Source organism: Sorex araneus, chromosome 6 (assembly GCF_027595985.1).
Source record: "Sorex araneus isolate mSorAra2 chromosome 6, mSorAra2.pri, whole genome shotgun sequence".
Classification (NCBI taxonomy): Eukaryota; Metazoa; Chordata; class Mammalia; order Eulipotyphla; family Soricidae; genus Sorex; species Sorex araneus.
Window position 1 is genome coordinate 89,871,491 of NC_073307.1, and position 25,687 is coordinate 89,897,177.

At 55.1% G+C, this 25,687-nt stretch overlaps 1 protein-coding gene across 3 annotated transcripts in view; it reads left to right on the plus strand.

Moving 5' to 3' along the window:
• SLC2A3 (solute carrier family 2 member 3) overlaps positions 1-21,359 on the plus strand; it is a 96,974-nt gene extending 75,615 nt beyond the window's left edge. For 2 of the 3 annotated variants that reach the window (XM_055142519.1, XM_055142520.1), the window contains 9 exons: positions 7,518-7,610; positions 9,584-9,744; positions 11,404-11,644; positions 13,831-13,993; positions 15,376-15,563; positions 16,904-17,008; positions 17,430-17,531; positions 18,547-18,750; positions 19,079-21,359. In XM_055142519.1, the coding sequence (XP_054998494.1) occupies positions 7,518-7,610; positions 9,584-9,744; positions 11,404-11,644; positions 13,831-13,993; positions 15,376-15,563; positions 16,904-17,008; positions 17,430-17,531; positions 18,547-18,750; positions 19,079-19,372 (1,551 nt within the window). In that variant the 3' untranslated portion in view covers positions 19,373-21,359. Of the gene's footprint in view, positions 1-5,818; positions 6,030-7,517; positions 7,611-9,583; positions 9,745-11,403; positions 11,645-13,830; positions 13,994-15,375; positions 15,564-16,903; positions 17,009-17,429; positions 17,532-18,546; positions 18,751-19,078 lie in introns of those variants that run through there. The other variant, XM_004610652.2, reaches the window with a different exon arrangement.
• Positions 21,360-25,687: the final 4,328 nt, after the last annotated feature.

Below are 25,687 nucleotides of genomic sequence, written 5' to 3' on the forward strand. Positions count from 1 at the left end.
GAGAGGGCATTTGCCTCGCATGTAGCCGACCCAGGTTCAATCCCCGGCATCGAACCATATGGTCCCCTGAGCAATGCCAGGAGTGATTCCTGAGCTCAGAGCCCAGAGTAACCCCTGAATTCACCCAGTGTAGTGAAAAAAAAAAAAAAGGAAAGGAAAAGAAAAACTCAATTTATTTGAGGTCGGAGTGATAGTACAGCAGCCTTGCAAGTGGCCGACCAGGGTTTGATCCCACAGGGTCCCCAGAGCACCACCAGAAATGATTCCTCACTGCAGAGTCAGGAGTAGCCCTGAGCATCGCCCTGGTGTGACCCAAAAAGCCAAAAATAGAAAAAGAAATACTCCACTCCTGAGTCACATTCCCCAGGCCAAATGGGAGATGGTTTGTATCAGGACCGAAGACATCCATGTGTTGAGGTCAGTGGAAAGGAGGGCGTCCAGCTCTAAAATGGGACTGTCCGGTAGGTCCCTTAGCCCAGACCCAAGGCAGGATGCTAGGAAGCCAGCAGGCGCCCTCCAGGAGATGCAAGCATCCATGGCTGGGGCGACTCAAAGCGGGGCTGGTGGGGAAGGCCCTGAGTTTGCTCCTCCTGGACCACTCAGCAGGATTCCATCCTCCTGGGCAAGGCCCAGACGCCGACTTCCAGCAACTCAGCGGAAGTAGTTACGCGGGTGATAGCACGGCGGGGAGGGCGTTTGCCTTGCACGGGGCCAACCCGAGTTCAACCCCCAGCAGCCCATATGGTTCTCTGAGCACCGCCAGGCGTAACCCCTGAGCATTGCCAGGTGTGACCCAAAAGGCCAAAAAAGGAAGAAAAAAGTTACTCAGAAGGATGCTGGTAGCATCAGAGCAATGAGTGATGTTCCCAGCCTGAGTCACACAGATGACCTTCCAGGGATGGTGGGGGGCATCCCCCACCTGATAGAAAATGGGACGAAGGACAGCAATGGATTTTTTTTTTTTTTTTTTTTTGCTTTTGGGTCACACCCGGTGATGCTCAGGGGTTCCTCCTGGCTCTGCACTCAGGAATTACTCCTGGCGGTGCTCTGAGGGACCATATATATGAAATGCTGGGAATCGAACCCAGGTTGGTTGCGTGCAAGGCAAACACCCTACCCGCTGTGCTATTGCTCCAGCCCCAGCACTGGATCTTTGACCCTCAGGACTCCAGGCCTGCGCGGCCCCTTCTCTGCAAACAGTCTCGTTCCCTCACAGTCTAGTTCCCTCACGTGCTTCCCTCCTGCCTTTCATTCACAGAGAACTTTTTGCTTGTTGGTTGGGGGGTGGGGGAAGCACATCTGGCTATGCCCAGGGCTTCCTCCTGGCTCTGCGCTGCCCCAGACAGGGCTCAGGGGACCTGTGGGATGCAGGGGATGGAACTCGGGTGAGCTGTGTGCAAGGCAAGCGCCCTACTCGCTGTGTCCTCTCTTGGAGGCAAACTCTCAAACCAGCGCCCTCCCCCCATTTCCCAGCCCCTACATCTTGGGCTACAGAGTTCCTAATTGGACTCTCAAGGGAATTCTTTCCACCCTCGTGCATATCCAGTAGGCACTGGGTTTCCAAGAGTTAATAGGAGAAAAAGAGGGTCCGGAGAGATTGCACCCACCTGGGTTCAAGCTCAGCAGCCCGTGTGGTTCCCAGAGCCCTACTAGGAGCACAGAACCAGGAGAACCCCTGAGCACTGTTGGGTGTGCTCAAAAACCAGAAAGAAAGAAAGAGAAAGAAAGAGAGAAAGAAAGAAAGAGAAAGAAAGAAAGAAAGAAAGAAAGAAAGAAAGAAAGAAAGAAAGAAAGAAAGAAAGAAAGAAGAAAGAAAGAAAAAGAAAGGAGAAAGAAAGAGAAAGAGAGAGAAAGAAAGAAAGAAAGAAAGAAAGAAAGAAAGAAAGAAAGAAAGAAAGAAAGGAGAAAGAAAGAGAAAGAAAGAAGAAAGAAAGAAAGAAAGAAAGAAAGAAAGAAAGAAAGAAAGAAAGAAAGAAAGAAAGAAAGAAAGAAAGAAAGAAAGACGGTGGGCTGGAGCAATAGCACAGCGGGTAAGGCATTTGCCTTGCACGCGGCCGACCCGGGTTCGATTCCCAGCATCCCATAGGGTCCCCTGAGCACTGCCAGGAGTAATTCCTGAGTGCAGAGCCAGGAGTGACCCCTGTGCATTGCCAGGTGTGACCCAAAAAGCAAAAAAAAAAAAAAAAAAAGAAAGAAAGGAAAGGAAGGAAGGAAGGAAGGAAGGAAGGAAGGAAGGAAGGAAGGAAGGAAGGAAGGAAGAAGGGAGGGGGCTGGAGTGATAGTACAGCGGGTGAGGCCTTTGCTTTACATGTAGTCCACCTGGGTTCTATCCCCAGCATCCGTATGGTCCCCCGAGCACTGCCAGGAGTAATTCCTGAGCGCAGAGCCAGGACTTAACCCCTGAGCATCACAGGGTATGACTCAAAAAACACACACCAAAAAAAGGCGGGGGAGGAGAAGAAAAAGAAAGAGAGAAAGAATAAGAAAGTTTCTGGGCTGGAGCGATAGTCCAGCGGGTAGGGTGTTTGCCTTGCACGAGCACCGCCAGGAGTAATTCCTGAGTGCAGAGCCAGGAGTAATCCCTGTGCATCACCTCCAGTGACCCCAAAAAACAAACAAACAACAACAAAAAAAAGGTTTCTGGTGATTATTGGCTGAAATTCTACTCTATCGACTAGACTGAATCAAACCAGCAGCTTGGCCAGATGAATTTCTCTTATCTCACTCCTTGTATTTATTTTTCTGACGTCTGTCATGGCTTGAGGTTTCCCAAACCGTTCCCGACGGTTTCCCCGGCCGCAGAAGCGCCCACACCCCCGCCCTCTCACCCGTGCCCCCATCCCCACCCCCAATGTCTCCCCACTTGCAGACGGGCTACTAGGGAACTAAGGTTATGTAAGAGGCCGAACTCAGTAGGCCTGGCCCGCTGCCCGACCGGGATAGTCTCTCTTCCTCCGGCCACACGCACTCAGTTGCTGTGGAAACCCGGGGCCTCTGTGTCCAGTTTCCTGGAAGGCGGGGTGGGGGCGGGGGGGCGGGGGGCGGGCTGCGGGGTGGGTGGGGTGGGCGCCCTCGGGGAAGGCTCGCGCGCCCGGCACGTTCCACACGTCCCCAGATGTCTGTCTGCCTGTGGTCAGACTTGCAGAAGCTCCTTATTTGAGGGGGAAAAAAAAAAAGAAAGGTGGGGGGTGGGGGAGAAGCCAGATTATCTGGTTGTTCCAGACCCAGCGGTATCGGTTTGAATTTTAACCCCGCAGACCCAAACCCCCAAGAAAAGATGCGCTTCCTTCGTTTACCGTCTACAAAACTTGGAGCCAGCGTTTTTTCCAGCGTTTTTCCAGCCCGCGCCGGCCCTCCTGGACCCAGGGGGTTGCTAGGCTACAAATTCTAGGGTATTAGGAATGTGACCATGGCTAATCCCCTCTCTCCAAGCACGCCCCCCACCCCCTGCCTGTTATCTCTTAACTCAGCCACAACTCAATGCCTTTTCTTTGTGTATCCCAACCCGGGCTCCCTTTCATCACCCCCCAACCCCCCCCCCCCAACACCCCCCTCCAGCATCCTCTGCAGGTCACAGCTTTCCTATCTTTTCAATCTTTTTTAAAATATGGTTTTGCTTTGGGCCCACACTGGGTTGGCCGTGCTCAGGGTTTACTCCTGGTCTTGTGCTCAGGGATCGCTCTTGGCGGGACTCTAGGGATTATTACGGGGTGCCCGAGATCAAACCCGGGTCTCTTGGGCCCTCTTCTGCCTTTTTTTTTTTCTTTTTTGGGTACACCCGGCGATGCTCAGGGGCCACTCCTGGCTCTGCACTCAGGAATGACTCCTGGCAGTGCTCGGGGGACCCTATGGGATGCTGGGAATCGAACCCCGGTCGGCTGTCTGCAAAGGCAAACGCCCTCCCCGCTGTGCTATCACTCCAGCCCCTCTTCTGCCACTTTTCTTGTACTGTCTAGTCATCAGATATTTAATATCGTGCCTTAAAGAAATTCACGGTGCTGGTGGAGAGAAGCTGACACTGGGGGTAGGATTGGTGTTGAAATACCCTGTGCCTAAAACTGCCCACAACTTTGTACATCACAGCTCTTTAAGAGAGAGAGAGAGAGAGAGAGAGAGAGAGAGAAATTGATGGTGTGAGGAGGGTGGAAGGAAGTGGACTAGAAGTGACAAAAAAAACCCACATAGTTAATCAGCCTTATCACTCTTGTAGCTCTGTCACCTCCACGACAATCAATTTTTGTTCATTCAAAGAAGGGAATGAATAGACTCTTGATTATTACCACTAGGTGTGTAAGAACCAGTTGGGTTGGCCTTGGGCCCCCTGTTTTGGGGGGGGGGGTGTCACACAGTGGTAGTCAGGGTTACTACTGATTCTGTGCTCAGGGGATTATGTTTTTTTTCCTTTTTTGGGGGGGTCACACCCGGCGATGCACAGGGCTTACTCCTGGCTCATGCACTCAGGAATTACTCCTGGCGGTGCCATATGAGATGGACCAGGGGACCATATGAGATGCTGGGAATTGCCCCAGGTGGGCAAACGCCGTACCTGCTGTGCTACCGCTCCAGCCCCATCCAGCCCCATTTTTAAGTGTAAGAAGAAAATATTACCAATAAGGGCTGGAGCGGTAGCACAGCAGGGAGGGCGTTTGCCTTGCACGCAGCTGACCCGGGTTCGATTCCCAACATCCCATATGGTCCCCTGTGCACCGCCAGGGGTAATTCTTGAGTGCAGAGCCAGGAATAACTCCTGTGCATCGCCCGGTGTGACCCAAAAAGCAAATAAATAAATAAATAAATAAATAAATAAATAAATATTACCGATAATTTGGGGAGTAGGCCCAAAAAGGGGGGGGGCAGCCTGCATACTAGATCCAGCATGCTCAGGGCTTATTCCTGACTCTACGTTCTGGGATCACTCCTGGCAGTGCTTGGGGAACTCTGTGGTGCAGGGATTCTAACCCGGCTCCGCCTCCCGCCCCAGCCGCCCCGGACTAAGGCATGGGTCCCGGCAAATCGCTCTGGAAGGAAATTGATCGCTGTTCCATCTCTGGGCGCTCTCAAGCCCAGGCTAGAGGCAACGCTTGCAGGACGAGTAGGATCCCGAGTGGATGGCTCGGAGATGCCACGTGCAGTCTCCTGGACCGCATCCCGCGCGCCGTCGTCGCTGTGGTCCCCGGGGAGCGCGGGTCCTGCTTAGCTGTTCAGCTGCGCTCGGAGCCGGGGACGGCCCGGCTCCCGCCTCCCTTAACCTCCCCTCCCCGGGAGAGAGACTCCAAGAGCCGCGGCACAATCCGTGGGATCGCGGCTGCTTTCTGCTCCCGCTCCTGCAAACCTGCCCTCACCTTCGCTGGCGCCTGGAGAGCGCGGATGTGGCAGCCACATCCCTGGGGAAAAAATCAGCCCCCTTCTGCGAAGATGCCAGGGCAAATAATAAAATAATAATCAACATAACAATAATAACCACCATAAGAATGATGAAAGCGCCAACTGTTTTTCCTGCCCTCCCTCCCATCTTTTCGGCTGGCTTTTTGTCCGTGAAACCAAGAAGCTGCTTTAGAAGAGGGGAAGAGGCTTTAAAAAAAAAAAAAAACACCGGAGTGGGAGGGGGGAGGATATAGGATGTGGTTTTGCAAAGGAAAAGGGAGGGGGGGCGGCTCACAGGAGGGGGATGGAGTGGTTGCCCACGGTGGGGGCAGAGTTTGAGGTCGCCACATTCCGGGCGGTCACCGGATTGCTGGGGGCGGGGCGGGGTGGGGCCTGGGAGGCGGGTCCCCGCGGGGGGCTCCGCCCTCTGCAGAGATTATAAAGGGGTGCTCCAGCCGGGAGCCCGGGAGGGGAAACGTCTGTCTGCGGGCTTGGTCTGCCGGGGGTCCGGACGCCGAGTGGCTGCTGCGCGCGCGGGGACGTTTGGGCCGTGCCGTGCCGGTGGCTGGCAAGGGGGACCCTCTCCGGGACGCCGGGGCCAGCATCGCTCTGCAAGCGTCGGGGCGCGGGATTAGGGAGCGCGCGCTGCCATGGGGAGCGGGAAGGTGAGCGAGCGAGGGGTCGCGCGCGCGCGGGCGGGCGGGCCCGTTATTTCTGCGCGCTTCCCGGGGACAGGCCGAGCTCGGGGCCCCTGAGTCACCGCGCCCTCCCCGGAAGGCCCCCTGGCCGCCGCGTCTCCTGCCCCGCAGCGCGGCGCTGGGGGCTCCGGCGCCCGGGGACGCACCGTCGCGTCGTGCTTGGTAGGGGGGTGGGGGGTCTGTGATCGGACACCGGCCCCCGCACAAGGCGCGCGCCCCGACGTGGGCGCCCGAGGCAGCCGCGAGGGGATCCCCAGATTTGTCCCGGTTGGGGGTTGGGGGGGTGGGCAGGGCAAAGTCTCCAGCATCAGTTTCCCGACAAGTGCAGGTGTGCTTGCGATGGGCAGTTTATTGATGGTCGTGAGGTCCAGGACCGAGTGGCCTGTGGCCGTGGGTATTGGGGGGGGGGGGTGCTAACGCAAGATGTGTTGGGGGGCGGGGGGGGGGGCGAGGCAGGCGTTTTCCGGCCGCTGTCAGCTTGTGGAGGGCCCTCGCGGATAGTAAATATTTCGGGGTGGGGTGGGGTGGGGTGGGGGAGTGAGGTCTCCCCTACCCCCAGACACACGACGCGCCGCCAAAGGATTAAAATGAGTTGGATCTCGGGCTGGTGCCTCGCTCGTGCCCGGGGCAAGGTCACTTTGGGGGCACCGTCAAGGTGGCCTGACGGTAGATAAGGATGAGCCGGGGGAGGTGGGGGCCGTGCCCGGGCGTTCACCTGCCCTGCGGCCAGGGATGCGGGCGCGCTGGGTGATGCGCCGGGTGATGGGCGCGCGGGGGCCCTGGGCGCCGGTCGGAGGGGACCCCCCGGCTGCGAGCGCTCCGCCCGGCTCGGGGCGCGGTGGCTGGGGTCGTGCCGCCCTGCGCCCGCCCTCCCTGCCTCCCCCGCTACACCCCTGTCCAAAACCCAGCAGCGGCGGGCCGCGATGCGGCCGGCGAGCTGCGTTCTCCCCCTGCCGGGTGGGAGGTGGCAGTGCAGTGGCTGCGATCGGCGGGGCTGTTTCGCGCGGGGCCCCCCACCCCCACCGCAGGGTTGTGGGTGGACGCGGTGGGGCACTCGATTCTGAGAAGGGCGGGGAGGGAGACACAACCCCCCCACCCCCCAAATGCACACACATACACCCCCGCGCGCGCGCGTGCGCACCCTCATGGACGCCTGGGGATTTGACGCGGGCAAGGGAACAGGCCCCCCCCTCCTCCGCCCCCCCCCCCCCGCAGGGTCTTGCAATCAGTGATTTCTAGGCCTGGGCCGGGGACGGAGGCTCAGAGACCCTTGGGACTGCTGTACCCACTCACCCAGCTCCTTCCATCTTTGCACAGTGCTCCCGGAGCACTCACTTCTCTACCTCCGGGCGCCTCCTCCCTTGCGTTCATCATCCCTCTCCTAAGACGCCCAGGGCTGTTTTTCGTTTTTTCTGCCCTTGCCCTGAGACCCCTTTCTCTTTCCCCCTTCCTCAGGTGACTTCCGAGCTGATCTTTGCCATCTCCGTGGCCACCATCGGCTCCTTTCAGTTTGGCTACAACACGGGCGTCATCAATGCCCCCGAGACGGTAAGTGTGGGATCCCTCCCACCCCACCTTGAGTATCCCAGGGCCTGGGATTCCTGAGGGGCTGAGATTTGCAGACAGGGGCCTGAGTGATGATAGTACAGCAGGGAGGGCGTTTTTGCCTTGCACGCAGCCCGTGGGAGTTCAATCCCCGGCATCCCATAGGGTGCCCCGAGCACCGCCAGGAGTAATTCCTGAGTGCAGAGCCAGGAGTGACATCTGAGCATCCCCAGGTGTGACCCAAGAAGAAGAAAAAAAAAATTGCAGGCCCACATCCTTGGAGTTTAGTTTGCCTAAAACTGAAGAGAGGGGCTGGAGCGATAGCACAGCGGGGAGGGTGTTTGCCTTGCACGTGGTCCACCCGGGTTCGATTCCCAGCATCCCATAGGGTCCTCTGAGCACCACCAGGGGTAATTCCTGAGTGCAGAGCCAGGAGTGACCCTTGTGCATCGCCGGGTGTGACCCAAAAAGCAAAAATAAATAAATAAATAAATAAACTGAAGAGAGATGGGGAGGGGAAGTGTGTGTGTTGGGGGGGAATCTTTGAATTTTGGGGGGACATGCTCACTTGTGCTCAGGGCTTTTACTCCTGGCTCTAAGCTCAGGGATCACTTGGGACGCCAGAGGTTGAACCAGTGCAGGGTAAGACAAGCACTTGCCCTGCAGAGAAGCACCCCACCTTTTCTGCCCCGACTGTAGGAAGTCTTAAGTTTGCTTGCTTGCTTGCAGGAGGGGGGAGGGGAGGAGGTGCACACATTAAGCGGTATTCAAGCCTTTTTCTCCTGGCTCTGCACTCAGGGGTCACTCCTGGCAGGCTCGGGAGACCGTCAGGAGTACTAGGAATCAAAACCCGGGGGCTGGATGTGTCAGTTGTTTGCCTTGCACACGGCCAACCCTGGTTCGATCCCCAGCACCCCATAGGGTCCCCTGAGCACCGCCAGGAGTAATTTCTGAATGCAGAGCTGGGAGTAACCCCTGAACATCGCTGGGTGTCACCCCCCCCCCAAAAAAAAAAGCCAAAAAAAAATCCCAGCCAGGTTGGCTATAGGCAAGGCAATTACCAAACCTCTGCCACTGCTCTATCCCTCGTGCTCCAAGGATGAGGAAGGCTTTAGGGCGGGGTGGGGGTGGGGGTGTTGGGGAGGGTAGACTCTGCAGTGCCCAGGGCTGTCTGCTGTTCTCAGGGGACCATATGGGGTGCTGGATTTCCGAACCCAGAGTGTGGAGAAGCCATAGATCACCAAAGCAAAGATTCTCTCACTGCACTCCCTATGTGATTTGTTGTTGTTGTTTGCTTTTTGGGTCACACTCAGCAATGCTCAGGGGTTACTCCTGGCTCTGCACTCAGGAATTACTCCTGGCGGTGCCCAGGGGACCACGTGGGATGCTGGGAATCGAACCTGGGTCGGCTGCGTGCAAGGCAAACGCCCTCCCCGCTGTACTATCACTCTAGCCCCCCTGTGTGATATTTTGTTTCTGCTTCCTTAGGGATGAATAGTAAAGAAGTGGGGTAGGGGGAGGCTCTTAGAAGAGAAGGTGTGGGTTCAGAGCAACAGTTCAGTGGATAGGGTGTTGGCCTTGCACGTGGCCGGCCTGGGTTTGAGCCCCTGGCATCCCCTAGCACTGCCAGGACTAATTCCAGAGCTCAGAGCCAGGAGTACACCCTGAGCATCACCAGGTGTGGTCCAAAAAAAAGGGGGGGGGGGACTGGAGTGATAGCACAGTGGGTAGGGCGTTTGCCTTGAACGAAGCCAACCTGGGTTCGATTCCCAGCATCCCATAGGGTCCCCTGAGCACCGCCAGGAGTGATTCCTGAGTGCAGAGCCAGGAGTAACCCCTGTGCATAGCCGGGTGTGACCCAAAAAGCTAAAAGAAAAAAAAAAAAGGAAGAAAAGGAGAAGGGGTGGGGGGTCTCGCATGTCCCATGTCTGTGTCTTCTCAACTGCGGTCTCTCCTCCACCTGTTGGCACTTGCAGATCATCAAGGCCTTCCTGAATGACACTTTGCTGGATAAACTGGGGGAGCCGCCCAGCGAGGTGATGATCACCACCCTGTGGTCGGTGTCGGTGGCCATCTTCTCCATTGGCGGCATGATCGGCTCCTTCTCCGTGGGACTCTTTGTCAACCGCTTTGGCAGGTATTGACCAGAAAGGTCCAGGAAGGGACCCCAGCGGCTGCCCAGAGGACAGATCCTGAGAATTAGGGCGGAGAGGGTGGGGCGGGTGCCTTTGAATGACCACCCTTAGCTCTCACCTAGTCCCCGTGGGCCCTGACTTGGAGCTCTGCTTCTGCCAGTTGCCCCCCAGCTGTCAGGTGGATGGGGAGTGGCTCTAGGGGTGACTTAGCAAGCGTCGGGATTATTCCTGGGACAGGGGTTAAGGCACAGTCTCTACTTGCCTGGCACATAACTGACCTGAGTTTGATCCCCGGCATCCCATATAATCCTCCGAGCACCACCAGGAGTAATCCTTGAGTACTGCCTGGTGTGGCTTCAAACTTCTCTCACCCTAAAAAAAAAAAAAGAAGAAGAAGTGTTCCAGGGGCTGGAGCGATAGCACAGCGGGGAGGGCATTTGCCTTGCACGTGGTCCACCCGGGTTCGATCCCCAGCATCCCATTGGGTCCCCCAGCACTACCAGGAGTAATTCCTGAGTGCAGAGCCAGGAGGAACCCTTGTGCATCGCCGGGTGTGACCCAAAAAGCAAAAAATAAATAAATAGGGGCTGGAGTGATTGCACAGCGGGGAGGGCGTTTGCCTTGCATGCGGCTGTCCCGGGTTTGATTCCCAGCATCCCATATGGTCCCCTGAGCACCGCCAGGAGTAATTCCTGAGTGCAGAGCCAGGAGTATCCCCTGTGCATTGCTGGATTGACCCGCCCTTCCCCCCCAAAAAAAAGTGTTCTAGAAATACACCATCTCTAAGGTTGCTGCTGTTTGATTTTCTTAATTTTTTTTGGGGGGGAGGGTGGGCCATACCCAGCCATCAGTCTATTTCTGACCCTGTGTTCAGTGTCTGGGACGTATGTTGCCAGGGTTTGAAATGAGTTGGTGGGATACAAGGAGGCATCTTAGCCCCTCTGATATTCCTCTGGCCCTCGCTGTGCTCAGGGAACCATTCTTGGGGAACCCAGAATACTGGGGATCAAATTTGGGCGGGCTCCGTGTAAGCTAAGTGCCTTATCTGCAATACTATTCCTTTGGTGCCTCCCCATTTGTGCTTTTTTTTTTCTTTCTTTCTTTTGGCTTTTTGGGCCATGTCTGGTGATGTTCAGGGGTTCCTCCTGCTCTGCACTCAGGAATTAGTCCTGGCGGTGCTCAGGGAACCATGTGGGATTCGAGGGATCAACCTGATTGACCTCGGGCAAGGCAAACAAACACCCTCCCAATGTACTATCGCTCCACCCCCTCCGCCCATTTTGCTTTTTGTTGTTTTGGGGGCTACACCAAGCGATGTTCAGGGGTCACTCTTGGGTCTTGTGCTCAGAGATCACTCCCGGCAGCGCTCAGGGAACCATATGGGATGCCAGGGATTGAACCTGGGTCGGCTGCGTGCAAGGCAGACGCCCTCCCCGCTGTGCTATCGCTCCAGCCCCTATGGGTGAGTTTGATGCAGGTTGAGGTGAAAAAACAAACAAACAAAAAAAAAAAACGTGGTCCCAGTTATGCTCATAGAGACAAATTCCATCCCAAGAGAAGACAAAAGAAAGAATCGAACGATGAGGGAAAGGGAGGCGTGATTGGGCCTGGATTCAGACCCCCTTTTGCTAACCTTGCGTGTCTTTTGTCTGTCCTTTCAGGCGCAATTCAATGCTCATTGTCAACGTTTTTGCTATCATTGGTGGTTGCCTCATGGGCTTCTGCAAGCTGGGGAAGTCGGTTGAAATGCTGGTCATAGGTCGACTGGTCATCGGCTTCTTCTGCGGGCTCTGCACGGGCTTCGTCCCCATGTACATCGGGGAGATCTCCCCGACTGCCCAGCGAGGGGCGTTTGGCACCCTCAACCAGCTGGGTATCGTCGTGGGCATCCTGGTGGCCCAGGTACTGTGTCACACGTGTACTGAGGGTTAATATCGTGGTTTTACTATGTGAGTTGACAGATTCAAGCCTTTCAAACCTTGCCCATTCTTCATCGTAGATAGCTGCAACATTTTTTCTTTCTTTCTTTCTTTCTTTCTTTCTTTCTTTCTTTCTTTCTTTCTTTCTTTCTTTCTTTCTTTCTTTCTTTCTTTCTTTCTTTGTTTCTTTCTTTCTTTCTTTTCTTTTTGGGTCACACCTGGCAATGCACAGGGGTTCCTCCTGGCTCTGCACTCAGGAATTACTCCTGGCGGTGCTCAGGGGACCCTATGGGATGCCGGGGATTGAGCCTGGGTCGGCCGCGTGCAAGGCAAACGCCCTCCCCGCTGTGCTATTGCTCCAGCCCCAAACGGCAATAATTCTTATTGCAAAGCATCCGGGGTAGAGGACAGAGAAAGATCTCACAAGGCTAGTGTGCATGCTTTGGAATGTGGGGGGGGCCCAGGTTCAGTGCGCGTTACCGCAGGACTACGTGCACCCCTGGTTCAAGGACGAGTGAGCACTGAGCCCTGGAGTGCTGCTGGGTGCAGCGCTCCTGTGCCGCCTCCCTGGCCCCGGAAATATTTACTCCTTTGCACCATGCCCGTTGAAGTCAGTGCTTCCTCCTGGCCCTGCACTCAGGCCTCGGGTAGCTTGCCAGGCTCTGCCGTGCCGTCCTGGCACTGTTCAGAGGATCAGATGCGGTGCTGGGGGTCAGCCACATGCAAGGCAACCACCTGGACCCCTGATTCTTCTTGTTTGCTTGTTTTGTGTGGGGGCCACACCCAGCAGTGTTCAAGGCATACTTCTGACTCGGCCGGGTGGTGCTGGGGGGAGCCATCTGTGGTGCCGGGGTTCCAGCCCTGGTTGGCCACAAAAATAGGCAAGCAGGGGCTGGAGCGATAGCACAGCGGGGAGGGTGTTTGCCTGGCACGCGGCCAACCCGGGTTCAATTCCCAGCATCCCATAGGGTCCCCTGAGCACCGCCAGGGGTGATTCCTGGGTGTAGAGCCAGGAGTAACCCCTGTGCAACGCCAGGAGTGACCCAAGAAACAAAGAAAAAGCAAGCACCCTACCCACTATTATACTATCTCTCTGACCCCTAGTCAGTTTTTCTCTTCTGTATCATTGGCGGGGAGGGGCGCCTGCTTTGCATGCAGACTACTCAGTTTCAATCCCCGGCATCCCGTACGGTTCCTCAAGCACCCCCACCAGGAGTCATACCTGAGCACAGAACCAGAAATAAACTCTGGGGCTGGAGCGATAGCACAGCGGGGAGGGCGTTTGCCTTGCAGGCAGCCAACACAGATTCGATCCCCGGCATCCCATAGGGTCCCCCAGGAGTGATTCCTGAGTGCAGAGCCAGGAATAACCCCTGAGCAGCGCTGGGTATGACCCAAAAAGAAAAAAAAAAGAAGAAATAAACTGCGCATTGCCAAGTATATATATATATGTGTGTGTGTGTGTGTGTGTGTGTGTGTGTGTGTGTGTGTGTGTGTGTGTGTGTGTATAATTTTATATAAATTATTATAAATATATAATATATATTATAAACTATAATAATTTAGTTTTATGTATAAAACTAAATTATTGAGGTCGGGGGATGACTTTGTACCATACCCAGCAGTGCTCGGAGGTTGCTCCTGGCTCAGTGCTCAGGAAAGCCTGGTTCTGGGCATCCCATTCAGGACAAAGTGCTCTCCCCGGCCCAATTTTACTTTTTTTTTTTTCTTTTTGGGTCACACCTGGCCATGCACAGGGGTTACTCCTGGCTTTGCACTCAGGAATTACTCCTTTGCACTTAGGAATTACTCCTGGTGGTGCTCAGGGAACCATATGGGATGCTGGGGATCGAACCCAGGTCGGCCGCATGCAAGGCAAACGCCCTCCCCGCTGTGATATTGCTCCAGTCCCCCCAATTTTACTCTTGTATTATCAAGAGAGGATGACTTTGGAGCTAGAGTGAGTGGTTTTTCCTTTCTTTTTGCTTTGGGGAGCTACCTGGCAATGCCCTCGGGACTGGGGCCAGAACTGGGTCGGCCGCCAGCCGGACAGGTTCCTCCGATACTCCCGGAACCGTCTTGGCAGCTCTGGGCTTGGGCTTGGCCGTCTTCGTGTGGCCGTGCAGTGCCAGGGCTCTCGGTGGTATCCCGTGTCCGGTTTCTTCCCAGATCTTTGGTCTGAACTTCATCCTGGGGAGCGAGAAGCTGTGGCCAGTGCTGCTGGCCTTCACCATCATCCCCGCTGTCGTCCAAGGCATCGCTCTTCCCTTCTGCCCCGAGAGCCCCAGGTTCCTGCTCATTAACAAAAAGGAAGAGGAGCAGGCGACCAAGAGTGAGTATCTCCCGCCTTCCGCTGCAGAGGTCTTAAGGTCGTGGCTCAAGTTAGTATCGAGGCACTCAGTCTTTCTGTTTCAATGTGTTGAAAAGACTATTTTTGGGTTCTTGCCTGTGGGGCCATGCCTGGCCGTGCTCGGGGCTTACTCCTGGCTCTGTGCTCAGGGCTCGACTCCTGGCTGGCTCAGGAGAACCCCATGGGGGCGTTGGGGCTCAAACGAGGGTCCATCGGGTGCAAGGCAAATTCTGTATATATTTCTTTCTTTGTTTTTTTTTTTTGGGGTCACACCCAGTGATGCTTAGGGGTTACCCCTGGCTCTGTGCTCAGGAATTACTCCTGGTGGTGCTGGGGAGACCATATGGGATGCCGGGGATTGAACCCGGGTCAGCCACGTGCAAGGCAAACACCCTACTCGCTGTGCTATTGCTCCGGCCCCAAATTCTGTATATATAATACTGTACTATTGCTCAGGCCAGAAAAACGTTCATTTTTAATGATTTATTATTGCACTGCCGTCCTGTTGTTCATCGATTTGCTCGAGCGGGCACCAGTAACGTCTCCATGGTGAGACTTGTTGTTACTGTTTTTGGCATATCGAATATACCACGGGGAGCTTGCCAGGCTCTGCCGTGCAGGCAGGATACTCTCGGTAGCTTGCCGGGCTCTCCGAGAGGGACGGAGGAATCGAACCCCGGTCGATTGCATGCAAGGCAAACGCCCTACCCACTGTGCTATCGCTCCAGCCCCACTTCCTTTACTTTTTATTTTTATTTTATTTGCTTTTTTTGGGGGGGGTCATACCCGGCAATGCTCAGGGGATACTTCTGGTGGTGCTCGGGGACCATTTTTCCTTCCTTCCTTCCTTCCTTCCTTCCTTCCTTCCTTCCTTCCTTCCTTCCTTCCTTCCTTCCCTCCCTTCCTCCCTTCCTCCTTCTCTCTCTCTCTCCCTTTCTTTCTTTCTCTCTTTCTCTCTCTCTCTCTTTCTCTCTCTCTCTTTCTTTCTTTCTTTCTTTCTTTCTTTCTTTCTTTCTTTCTTTCTTTCTTTCTTTCTTTCTTTCTTTCTTTCTTTCTTTCTTTTGTCACACCTAGCGGTGCTCAGGGTTTACTCCTGGCTCAGCACTCAGAATTTCTCCCCGCAGTGCTCGGGGGACTGTATGGGATGCTGGGGATTGAACTCGGGTCGGCCGCGTGCAAGGCAAACGCCCTCCCCGCCGTGCTATCGCTCCAGCCCACCTGTGTCTTTTTATTTTTTCCCCGTCTGGCTTGGTTTTGGGGGAGCTGCCCGGGCCGGCTCCCCGCGGTGCTTGCAGCACCTTCTCTCCGGGCTCAGGGCCGGCACCCAGGGCCCCGCTGCCCGGTAGAGCCTGTCCTGTCTTCAGTCCTCCAGCGCGTGTGGGGCACGGACGACGTGAGCCAGGACATCCAGGAAATGAAGGAAGAGAGTGTCCGGATGTCGCAAGAGAAGCGGCCCACCGTGCTGGACCTGTTCCGGTCCCCCAACTACCGGCAGCCCATCCTGATCGCCATCATGCTGCAGCTCTCTCAGCAGCTGTCGGGGATCAACGCCGTGAGTGTCCTGGCCGGCCCTCGGGCAGCCGCTCCTGACCTGTGGCTCCACCAGCCTGTCACTGAGTGTCTTCCCTTGTCTGTCGCGGTTGGAGAGGGGTGGCTTTGGAGAGGCCACATCCGAGGGAGGGGTCAGGGGTAGGGCCTGGAAGAGGGCTTGTGTGGGACCATGAAGTGCCAAGGAGCTCTCTGGCCCTTGACTCAAATTGTTTTTCTTTTCTTTTCTTTTCTTTTTTTTTTTTTTTGGCTGAGCGATGCTCAGGGGTTCCTGGCTCTGCACTCAGGAATTACTCCCGGCCGTGCTCGGGGGACCTTGTGGGATGCTGGGAATCAAACCCGGGTCGGCCGCGTGCAAGGCAAATGCCCTCTCCGCTGTGCTATCGCTCCAGCTCCTTATTTTGACTTCTATCCAGGCACGCAGGGCTGTGTGTGGCGCGGTTGTGAGGTATAAGCCTTACATGCGTGCATCGAGTTCCAGCGGTAGAAAAATGAAAAACTGGACCCACCCGGAGTCGTGGTTTTTGTTTGTTTATTTCGCTTTGGGGGCCACACCCAGCTATGCTCAGGGCATGCACCTCGCTGACACTCGGGAAATGTTCCTGGCAGTGCTTGGGGGACCATGGGTCGCTGGGGGGGTCGAACCTGGATTTGCCACTTGCAAGGCAAGCTGTACTATCGCTCCGGCTCCAGTTTTCAGATTTGGGATTTTTCCTTAACGCCATTTCTCTCTCTCTCTCTTTTTTTTTTTTTTTTGCTTTTTGGGTCACACCTGGCAATGCACAGGAGTCATTCCTGGCTCATGCACTCAGGAATTATCCCTGGCGGTGCTCAAGGGACCCAATGGGATGCTGGAATTCGAACCTGGGTCGGCCGCGTGCAAGGCAAACGCCCTACCTGCTGTGCTATCACTCCAGCCCCAACCATTTCTCTTCTTTTTTAAAGTTTCATTTTCAGCTATTTAACTAAGTGGCTTTTTTGGGGGGGGAGGGGGAGAAGTTGGGCCACACCTGGCGATGCTCAGGGGTTACTCCAGGCTCTGCACTCAGGAATCACTCCTGGCGAACAACATTCCTCTTAATTGGGGTGTTTTGGTTGGTTGGTTGGTTGGTTGGTTGGTTGGTTGGTTGGTTGGCTGGCTGGCTGGCTGGCTGGCTTGGGGCCACTGATGCTCAGAGATCACTCCTCGTGGACTCAGAGGTCCATATGGGGTCCTGGGGATCGAACCCAGCTCAGCTGTGTGCAAGGCAAATGTCCTTGCCACTGTACTATTGCTCCAACCCCTGAAAACAAAAACAAAAAAAAAACACACCGAAACATGTCGCATCTTCTGCTTCCTCCTAGGTATTCTATTACTCAACAGGAATCTTCAAGGAGGCAGGTGTGAAGGAGCCCATCTACGCCACCATTGGTGCCGGCGTGGTCAACACTATCTTCACCGTCGTTTCGGTAGGTCTGAGTGGTGTGATCATTTTGGGGCGGGGGAAGTTCTGGCTATGGGATGGGAGTGAGTACACGTCCCTTCTTCCGGCCAGCGTGGAAAATGGACCAGCAGCTGCGGGGGAAGGAGTGCAGCATAAGGTCTTGGACTTGGCCCCGCAATGTCCCCGGGCTGCTCCTGGCTCTGTGCTCAGGGGTCACTTCCTGGTCATGCGGGGAGAGAGCCTGGGAGATGGCAGGATGCCAGGCCCATCGCCTTCACCCCTGAGCTGTCTCCTCTCGGGTCCCGGAGCCCCTCAGATGGGGACTGGCCTTCATGGGTTCTGTCCCTCCCCTCCCCCCCCCCCGGGATCCTGGTGACCCCAGTGGAGGCGGCTGGTGGGGGTTGTTGCTCTGACGGAGTCAGCCTCGCCTTCTCTGCTTCTTTCAGCTGTTTCTGGTGGAGCGCATGGGGCGCCGGACGCTGCACCTCCTGGGCCTGGCAGGCATGGCTGGCTGCTCCATACTCATGACGGTTTCCTTGTTGATGAAGGTGAGGGGGGACCAGCATCACCTCACCCGCGTCCCGGCCGCCAAGGGCTCCAGGCCTGCTGTTGGCGGCGGGGTCAGATGCGGGAGCGGCGACGTGAGTGGGATTGGCAGGACGGGGGCTCCTCAGGGCTGGCGCCCTTCTCTGCTCCTCTGGCACCCCTGGACCAGAGCGTCCGTCGGTCAAGCCGGCACCAACCAGCCCCGCCGGGTTGTCCTCTTGGAACCACCATGAGGTCATTCTTGTTCCCACTGACCGAGAGGATCCTGTGACCTCCTAGCGGTGGAGGGTTGCGGGTGGTGGTGGTGGTGGAGGTGCTCCAAAGCCCTCGGGCAGCTGTCAGGCCCTGCCATGCATCCGGCTGTAGGGGTGAAGGATGCACGGCCCATCAGGACTCACCCTGAGAGGCTAGGCGCCTGCTTTTGCTTTTGGAGTCCTATCTGGCAATACTCAGGAGTTACTCCTGGCTCTGCACTCAATAATTACTCCTGGGGGGCTGGAGCGATAGGGCGTTTGCCTTGCATGCAGCTGACTCGGGTTCGATTCCCAGCATCCCATAGGGTTCCCTGAGCATGGCCAGGGGTAATTCCTGAGTGCATGAGCCAGGAGTAACCCCTGTGCATCGCCAGGTGTGACCCAAAAAGCAAAAAAAAAAACCAAAAACAAAAGAATTACTCCTGGGGCTGGAGCGATAGCACAGCGGGTAGGGCAGCTGCCCTGCACGTAGCCAACCCGGGTTCGATTCCCAGCATCCCATATAATAGTCTGAGCACAGCCAGGAGTAATTCTTGAGTGCATGAGCCAGGAGTCACCCCTGTGCATCGCTGGGTGTGATTAAAAAAAAAAAAAAGAATTACTCCCCTGGCGGTGCTCAGGGGACCCTAGGAGGTGCCAGGGATCGAACTTGGGTTGGCCACGTGCAAGACAAACGCCCTCCCTGCTGGACTGCCCCTCCGGCCCTGAGCACCTGCTCTGCACGCAGGGCCCTGACGCTGCTCTCTTCCTCCTCCTCCCCCAGACGAATCATCCGTGGATGAGCGTAGTCTGCATTGTGGCTATCTTGGTCTTCGTGGCCTTCTTTGAGATCGGCCCGGGGCCCATCCCCTGGTTCATCGTGGCCGAGCTCTTTAGCCAGGGCCCCCGGCCGGCGGCCATGGCAGTGGCCGGCTGCTCCAACTGGACCTCCAACTTCCTGGTGGGGCTGCTCTTCCCTTCGGCTGCGGTGAGTACACGGACGAGCAGGAGTCCGGCCCTTCTTGTTAAATACCTTTAACAATGATTACTGGGGGGCTGGAGCGATAGCACAGCGGGGAGGGCATTTGCCTTGCACGAGACCGACCCGGGTTCAATTCCCAGCATCTTGTATGGTCCCCCTGATTTATTCCTGAGTGCAGAGCCAGGAGTGACCCTTGTGCAATGCTGGGTGTGACCCCCCCCAAAAAAAAAGCGTTATTCCCCTCCTGTGCCTTGGGAGGGAGGTGAGTGGGGACGGGGTTGTGGCTGGCTGCGTTTGCTGGGACCAACCCTCCTCTTCCGCCCTCTCGCCCTAGTTCTACTTAGGCTCCTACGTGTTCATCGTCTTCACCGTGTTCCTCGTGATCTTCTTCATCTTCACCTTCTTCAAAGTGCCCGAGACTCGGGGCAGGACTTTCGAGGAGATCACCCGGGCCTTCGAAGTCGGGGCGGCCCCACAGGAGAAAGGCTCCTCGGTCCCCATGAACATCCTCCCCCAGATCAACACGCCCAGCAACGCAGCTGTCGGGGGTGAAGGGGCAGGCGAAGAGGAAGGCCAAGGCCAAGGCCAAGGCGAAGGGGAAGGGGAAGCGGAAGGGGAAGGGGTCTAACCAAGCCCGGCTCTTGACCCGCCTCTCTCCCCCTCGACACACAAGCCCCCTCTCCCCAGAGCCGAGGGGGGGCGCACCTCGTCAGGTTGGAAATCAGGACTGTTTCCGAATGCTGCTACTTGATCTCTTCTCATCCTACACAGCCCAGGAGCGCCCGGCCTGGGCCCCTGGGATTGGGGGTCTCCACCCGCCCCCCAGGCGCTGTCACATCATGGCCTTGCTTGGGACGTTTCTCCCTAGCTGGAGAGAAACCGAGGGACCCTCCCTTCATTTCCGGAGGGTTGGGTTGGCCCCTGGGCCTGTGACGGCTTGGCCACTTCCTTCTTCCCTGGCTTCCAAACTCGCCTCTGGGGAAGAAGAGTCAGGGTGCCGGGACCCCCACCTCAGAAAGTAGGTGTCTGTCCCACGGAGGTGGGGGTGGGGGGGGCAAGAGTTGGGATCACACAAAGCACCAGCCTCACTTCCGTACGGCTCAGCAGAGCGACACTTCTTCACTTGAGTTTTATTTATTTTAACTTCTGGTGGTATTGCATAAAATATTTATTTTTTTAACTGTAAAGGAATTTTACCAAATAATTAAAAAAAATTATATATAGATCTCTATATAAGGATATTGAGGTGCAGAGGGGGAGGTGTTTTTGGGGGAGAGGCGAGAGGGAGGAAGGGGTGAGGTGAGGTGAGATGCAGTGAAGGTTTTTTGCTCGATGCCAGGGCGCAAACTTGGCCTCGGTCGCTCTGAAGGAAACTGATTTCTCAAGAGACGTGATGTGCCTGTGCTACTGAGGTTTCCTTTGGATTTTTTTTCCCCCCCTTTGCTTAAGATTAAATGTAGTTATTACTTGAAATCTAGGGTTGTTATAAAGATGGGCATTGTAGTTGGTGATGGTTTCGGGGTTCTCCTGTTCTCGGCCCAAGCCATTTTCTTTTCCTTGTAGGGGGTCCACTTTAAAAACAACAATATGCGCACCCCCATATACACACACGTCACACACACACACACACACACACACACACACTGCAAGCCCCTGTGATGGGGCTAACCCCCTCCCCTGTTTCTTGGTTCGAGGTTTATTTTCTCCATTTTATTCTTTAGGGGACTTTTAGCTCCTGCATTTATTTTTTGTATTAACCTGTAGCTTGAAAAGAAATCAGAAGAGAGTGTTGATAGCTGGTGTGGGGATTTGTAATCTGGGAGAAGTTTTTTTTTTTTTTTTTTTTCCCTGAGTGGTTCTTATGTGAATGTTGTTACTCTTAGGGTCCTGGCATGCTTGTCCAGTTGCTGACCACAGTGTTGATGTGTTAAGTGCTCTTCCGAGGGCCTGGATCTTTCCTCCCACCCCCCTGCAGGAGACGGTATGGTGCGGAAGTGGGCGGTGAGACTCCGAACGTTACGTCTGCTGTCCCCGAGCAGACCCGACGGAAGTGTTGAGCCGTGTATATCAGAAACACTGCCTCTGATGGGTGACATTTGTGTCCCTCTGGTTCTCTTCCAAGCCCCTCTGACCTCTCCTTGTTGGAGAAGGTGGAGCTCATGAAACCCCTCCCGGCCGGAGACGGAGTGGGAAAGAGAATGAAGAGATGAGAACTTGGGGCCTTCTGTGGCTAGTGGAGGGGGGCCCCCCCGGGGGGCCACGGGAGGTGTTGGGAAGTGAGCCTGCCACGGTCAGACCGTTTCCTTTGATTGTTCCATCTCCCTTTCCCTTGGTGCTTACACATTTCAGATCCTTGCCTGAGACAGGGTTTTTGTCCAGACCTCCCACCGAGTGCTCTCTCGCGAGCTCTCTCTCTCTCTAGCATGGGAGCCTTGGAATTGGGGGGTGGTATTGGGGTGGGGTAGAGGGTTGGGCACGGGGCGGCCCTCACCCTGAGTGCAAGTTCCCCTGTTTTTTCAGTGACCCAGTGGTGAATGTTTCCAAATGAATTTCTTATGACTCATGTTAAACTGTGGTTCTTTGTTTTGAAATAAAAATTCTGAATGTATCTAGAATGGCACGAGCTCAGGCTCTTTTCTGTCGCTTGGTTTGGCTTTTGCTTTTGTCTTTCCAAGTACAACCATGTTATTGACTTTCTGTGTGTTCTGGGCCATCCTGGCAGAGTCAGGGGACCAAATGGACTTGGGGACGGAGAGATAGGGCCGTGGGTGGGGCACTTGTCTTACACAGGTGCGGCCTGATCTCCCGGAACAGCCGCTGTTCCCCCAAGTACCACCAGGAGTGATTCCTGAGTGCAGAGCCTGGAGTGACCCTAATTGTCCTCCCTGTGCCCCAAAACCAAACGAAAAAGGCGCTTGCCTTGCGTGGGACTGATCCCAGTACTACAACTGGCACCACGTGGTCACGGAGTACAACTGGGAGTAGCCCCTGACCACCGAGTATGGTCCAGACCCCCATCATGTCTCCAATTTAGATCATTGGGGCCGGGAAGATAGTACTAGGGTGAACGTGCCTACCGCGAGTGCGGCTGGCCAGGCTCGAACAGGCCTCTTAAAACACAGGCAGGGAGTAAGCCCTGAGTCACCATGGATGTGGCCTAAACTTAAGAAAAAGTTGGGGGCCGGAGCAATAGCACAGTGGGTAGGGCGTTCGCCTTGCATGCGGCCAACTCGGGTTCGATCCCCGGCATCCCATATGGTCTCCCAAACACCGCCAGGAGTAATTCCTGAGTGCAGAGCCAGGAGTAAGCCCTGAGCATCGCCGGGTGTGACCCAAAAAGGAAAAAAAAAGTTGAGGGGCTGGAGCAATAGTACAGCGGGGAGAGTGTTTGCCTTGCATGTGGCCGACCTGGGTTTGAATCCCAGCATCCCATAGGGTCCTCTTAGCACCGCCACGGGGGTGATTCCTGAGTGCAGAGCCAGGAGTAACCCCTGTGCCTTGCCAGGTGTGACCCATAAAGCAAAAAAAAAAAAAACTTGAATTAAATTGAGAGATGTAACTCAAGGGTAGAACTCCCTATTTGCTTGTGTCGATTCCCAGCACGACAAAACTAATATGCATGCACACACTCGCGCGCACGCATACACGCACGCACACACACACACACACACACACACACACACACACACACACACACATTCCCCCTGAATAACGCCTCCTATTGGCATTTCATCAGCCTGAAAATAGCATGTAGAGTAGGGGCTGAAAAGACAGTACGGCCAGGGGCCAGGAAGGTGCTTGCCTTACCTCGAACTGACCCAGGTTTGATCCCAGCACCCTCTATGGTCCCCTAAGCACGGCCGGGAGTGATCCCTGAGTGCAGTGACTGGGAAAAGCCCTGAGCACAGCTGGGCGTGGCCCCCAACAAACAAGTTCTTTATATCCTCTCCTGTCAGTAGTCTGTGTGTGTGGGGGGGGTGGCTTTTGAGGCCACACCCAGTGATGCTCAGGCATTACGGATGGAACTTGGGTTGGCCGCATGCAAGGCAAACACGCTACCCGATGCCCTATGATTCTGGTCCCCTGTAGGTAGCCAGGGGACTTCCTTTATCGTGTCCCTTGAAGCATAACAATTACTCTTTATTGTTATTTTGGTTTGGGGACCATACCCGGTGACGCTCAAGGGTTCCTCCGGGCTCTTACACTCAGGAATTGCTCCTGGCGGTGCACTGGGGACCATAGAGGATGCCGGGGATTGAATCCAGGTTGGCTGCATGCTAGGGAATTAAGTGCCCTACCCACTGTTCTGTCTCTAGCCCCACCCCCCCAAATTTCTCTTTGTTTTGTTTTCATTTTGAGTTAGCTCTGGAGACTTCTGAGCACCCCGGGATGGCCTGGGTCTCCCCAACATTGCATCCTCAGGCCCTTCCACTGAACCATGGAGCCATTGGCCAAGAATAACTAGTGGGTCCCCAGGCCTCACAAAATAAAACAAAGGGGGAAAAAAACTGCTGGAGGGGCTGGAGCGATAGCACAGTGGGGAGGGCGTTTGCCTTGCACGTGACTGACCCAGGTTCGATTCCCAGCATCCCATAGGGTCCTCCGAGCACTGCCAGGAGTGATTCCTGAGTGCAGAGCCAGGAGGAACCCCTGTGTATCGCCAGGTGTGACCCAAAGAGCAAAACAAACAAACAAACCAACAAATAAAACCCCACTGGAGGAGCTGGGGATACTGTGTAGCAGGGAAGAGGTTTGCCTTGCATTCATCCCTGTGGGTCTCCGATTACCACCAGCAGTGATTCCTGAGCACAGAGTCAGGAGTAAGCCCCCGGGCACTGCCGGGTCTGGCCTCAAAACCAACAAAACCAACCCATTCCAAAGCTTTACTAAGAGAGAAAGGACTTTAGGCTGGAAGGTCAGACACTGGATGCTTAGCAATCACAAGGGGGGTGGGGCGGGGGGGCCACTTATCAATGAACAGAGTGGATAAAGGTTACTGGAAAGACACCGTGATAACACGTGTGAAAGGAGTTCTCAGAGCACGTATTAGAGAAAGGTCATATTCGAAAACAACAGGTGAACATTATTAAACAAGAGTATAATATTGACTATAAAGGTATGGTAATCTTTGCAGAAGGAGTTAAACATTAAGCACCTTGGCTGCAGGGGCTGGAGCAATAGGACAGTTGGTTGGATGTTTGCTTTGCATGTAGCAGACCCGGGTTCCATCCCTGGCATCTCATAGGGTCCCCCAGGAATAATTCCTGAGCGCAGAGCCAGGAGGAACCCCTGAGCATCGCTGGGTATGGCCCCCCCCAAAGAAAAAACACAAAAAAACAAAACATCTTTGGGGGCTTGAGCAATAGCACAGCGGGTAGGGCGTTTGCCTTGCACATGGCCGACCCGGGTTCGATTCCCAGCATCTCATATGGTCTCCTGAGCACTGCCAGGAGTAATTCCTGAGTGCAGAGCCAGGAGTGGCCCCTGTGCATTCGCTGGGTGTGACCCAAAAAGGAAAAAAAAGCATCTTTGCTATTAATTTTATTTTTATCTTAATGTCACTTTCTTTTTTGACCAGGGACCACCCATCAGTGCTATGGGCTTGAGGGTGCAGAGCTTGGGGACACTCCGTCCTTGCAGTGCACTGATCTCTGAGCCTACATCTGTTTGTGCTCGGGGTGGTCTTGCGAGCCAGGATTCAGAGGCATGTACTTGGCACTTAGTTACCTGCAGGGCCCTGGGATCTCAGAGGGATCATTTGTGATGCTCGCTACCCGCAGGTTGAGCTCATACAGTGATAGCATCTTTGGGGTCCAGAAAGATCGTATGCAGCATGCAGCCAACACCTGGTTTGATTCTCTGCATCCCGTATGGTCCCCAGAGCAACCTCAGAGTGATCCCTGAGCACAGCTGGAAGTGATCCTCAAAGCAAAACCAAAAATAAACAGTGAGGGACTGGAGGGATAGCACAGCGGGGAGGGCATTTGCCTTGCACGGGCCGACCTGGGTTTGATTCCCAGCATCTCATATGGTCCCCTGAGCACCGCCAGGAGTAATTCCTGAGTGCAGAGCCAGGAGGAACCCCTGAGTATCATCAGGTGTGACCCAAAAAGCCAAAAAAAAAAAAAAGGAAAAGGAAAAAAGAAAAGCTTAAGCTAGTTCTTTGGGCTAAAAGCTCTTTCCAGCCCCTGATTTTTCTTACAGAAAATCACAGAAGCTTCCCTGGGCACAAATTCTCAGTCCTGGTTCTCAGGAACCTCCCAACCCCACAAATATCGCACACACACACACACACACACACACACACACACACACGCGCGCGCGCGCGCGCGCATATGCACGCATGCACGCACACACTCACACATGCACACACAGGAGCCTGGGTTAAGCTAGAGCCATTTTGTTCCCACATGTACACACACACACACACACACACACGTGCCTGGGTTAAGCGAGAGCCATTTTGTTCCCGAATGTACACACACACACACACACACACACACACACACACACGTGTTCCTGGGTTAAACTAGAGCCACTTTGTTCCCTCAAGTTCCCGCCCCGTGTGTGAGACAGAAAGGCTCTAGCAAACGACTCCTTTGGCTTGCACCCACTCAGTGGTTCTCTTGGGAGCTGGTGAAAACCCCACAGGTGAGGTTTTCCCCAGGGGTTCAGCCTCTGCCATCCTCAAGGACACCTGATCCTTGGACCAGTTTGCAGCCTGGACCCCCGAGTCAGGCAACACCTCCCGCAGCGCCGACCTTTGATCAACTCTCCTGGCGGCTCCCGGCGAGGATCCTATTCAAATGCCGACGCTGGGCGTTGGGGGAATCCTTGGCTGGAGAAACTTCCTGTGCCAGAGGCTTTTTCTCAGCGGCAATTGGCTGCTCTAGTTAACAAAAGTCCTTAATCCCCAGCCCAGGAGCGTCGGGGGTCTCTCCCC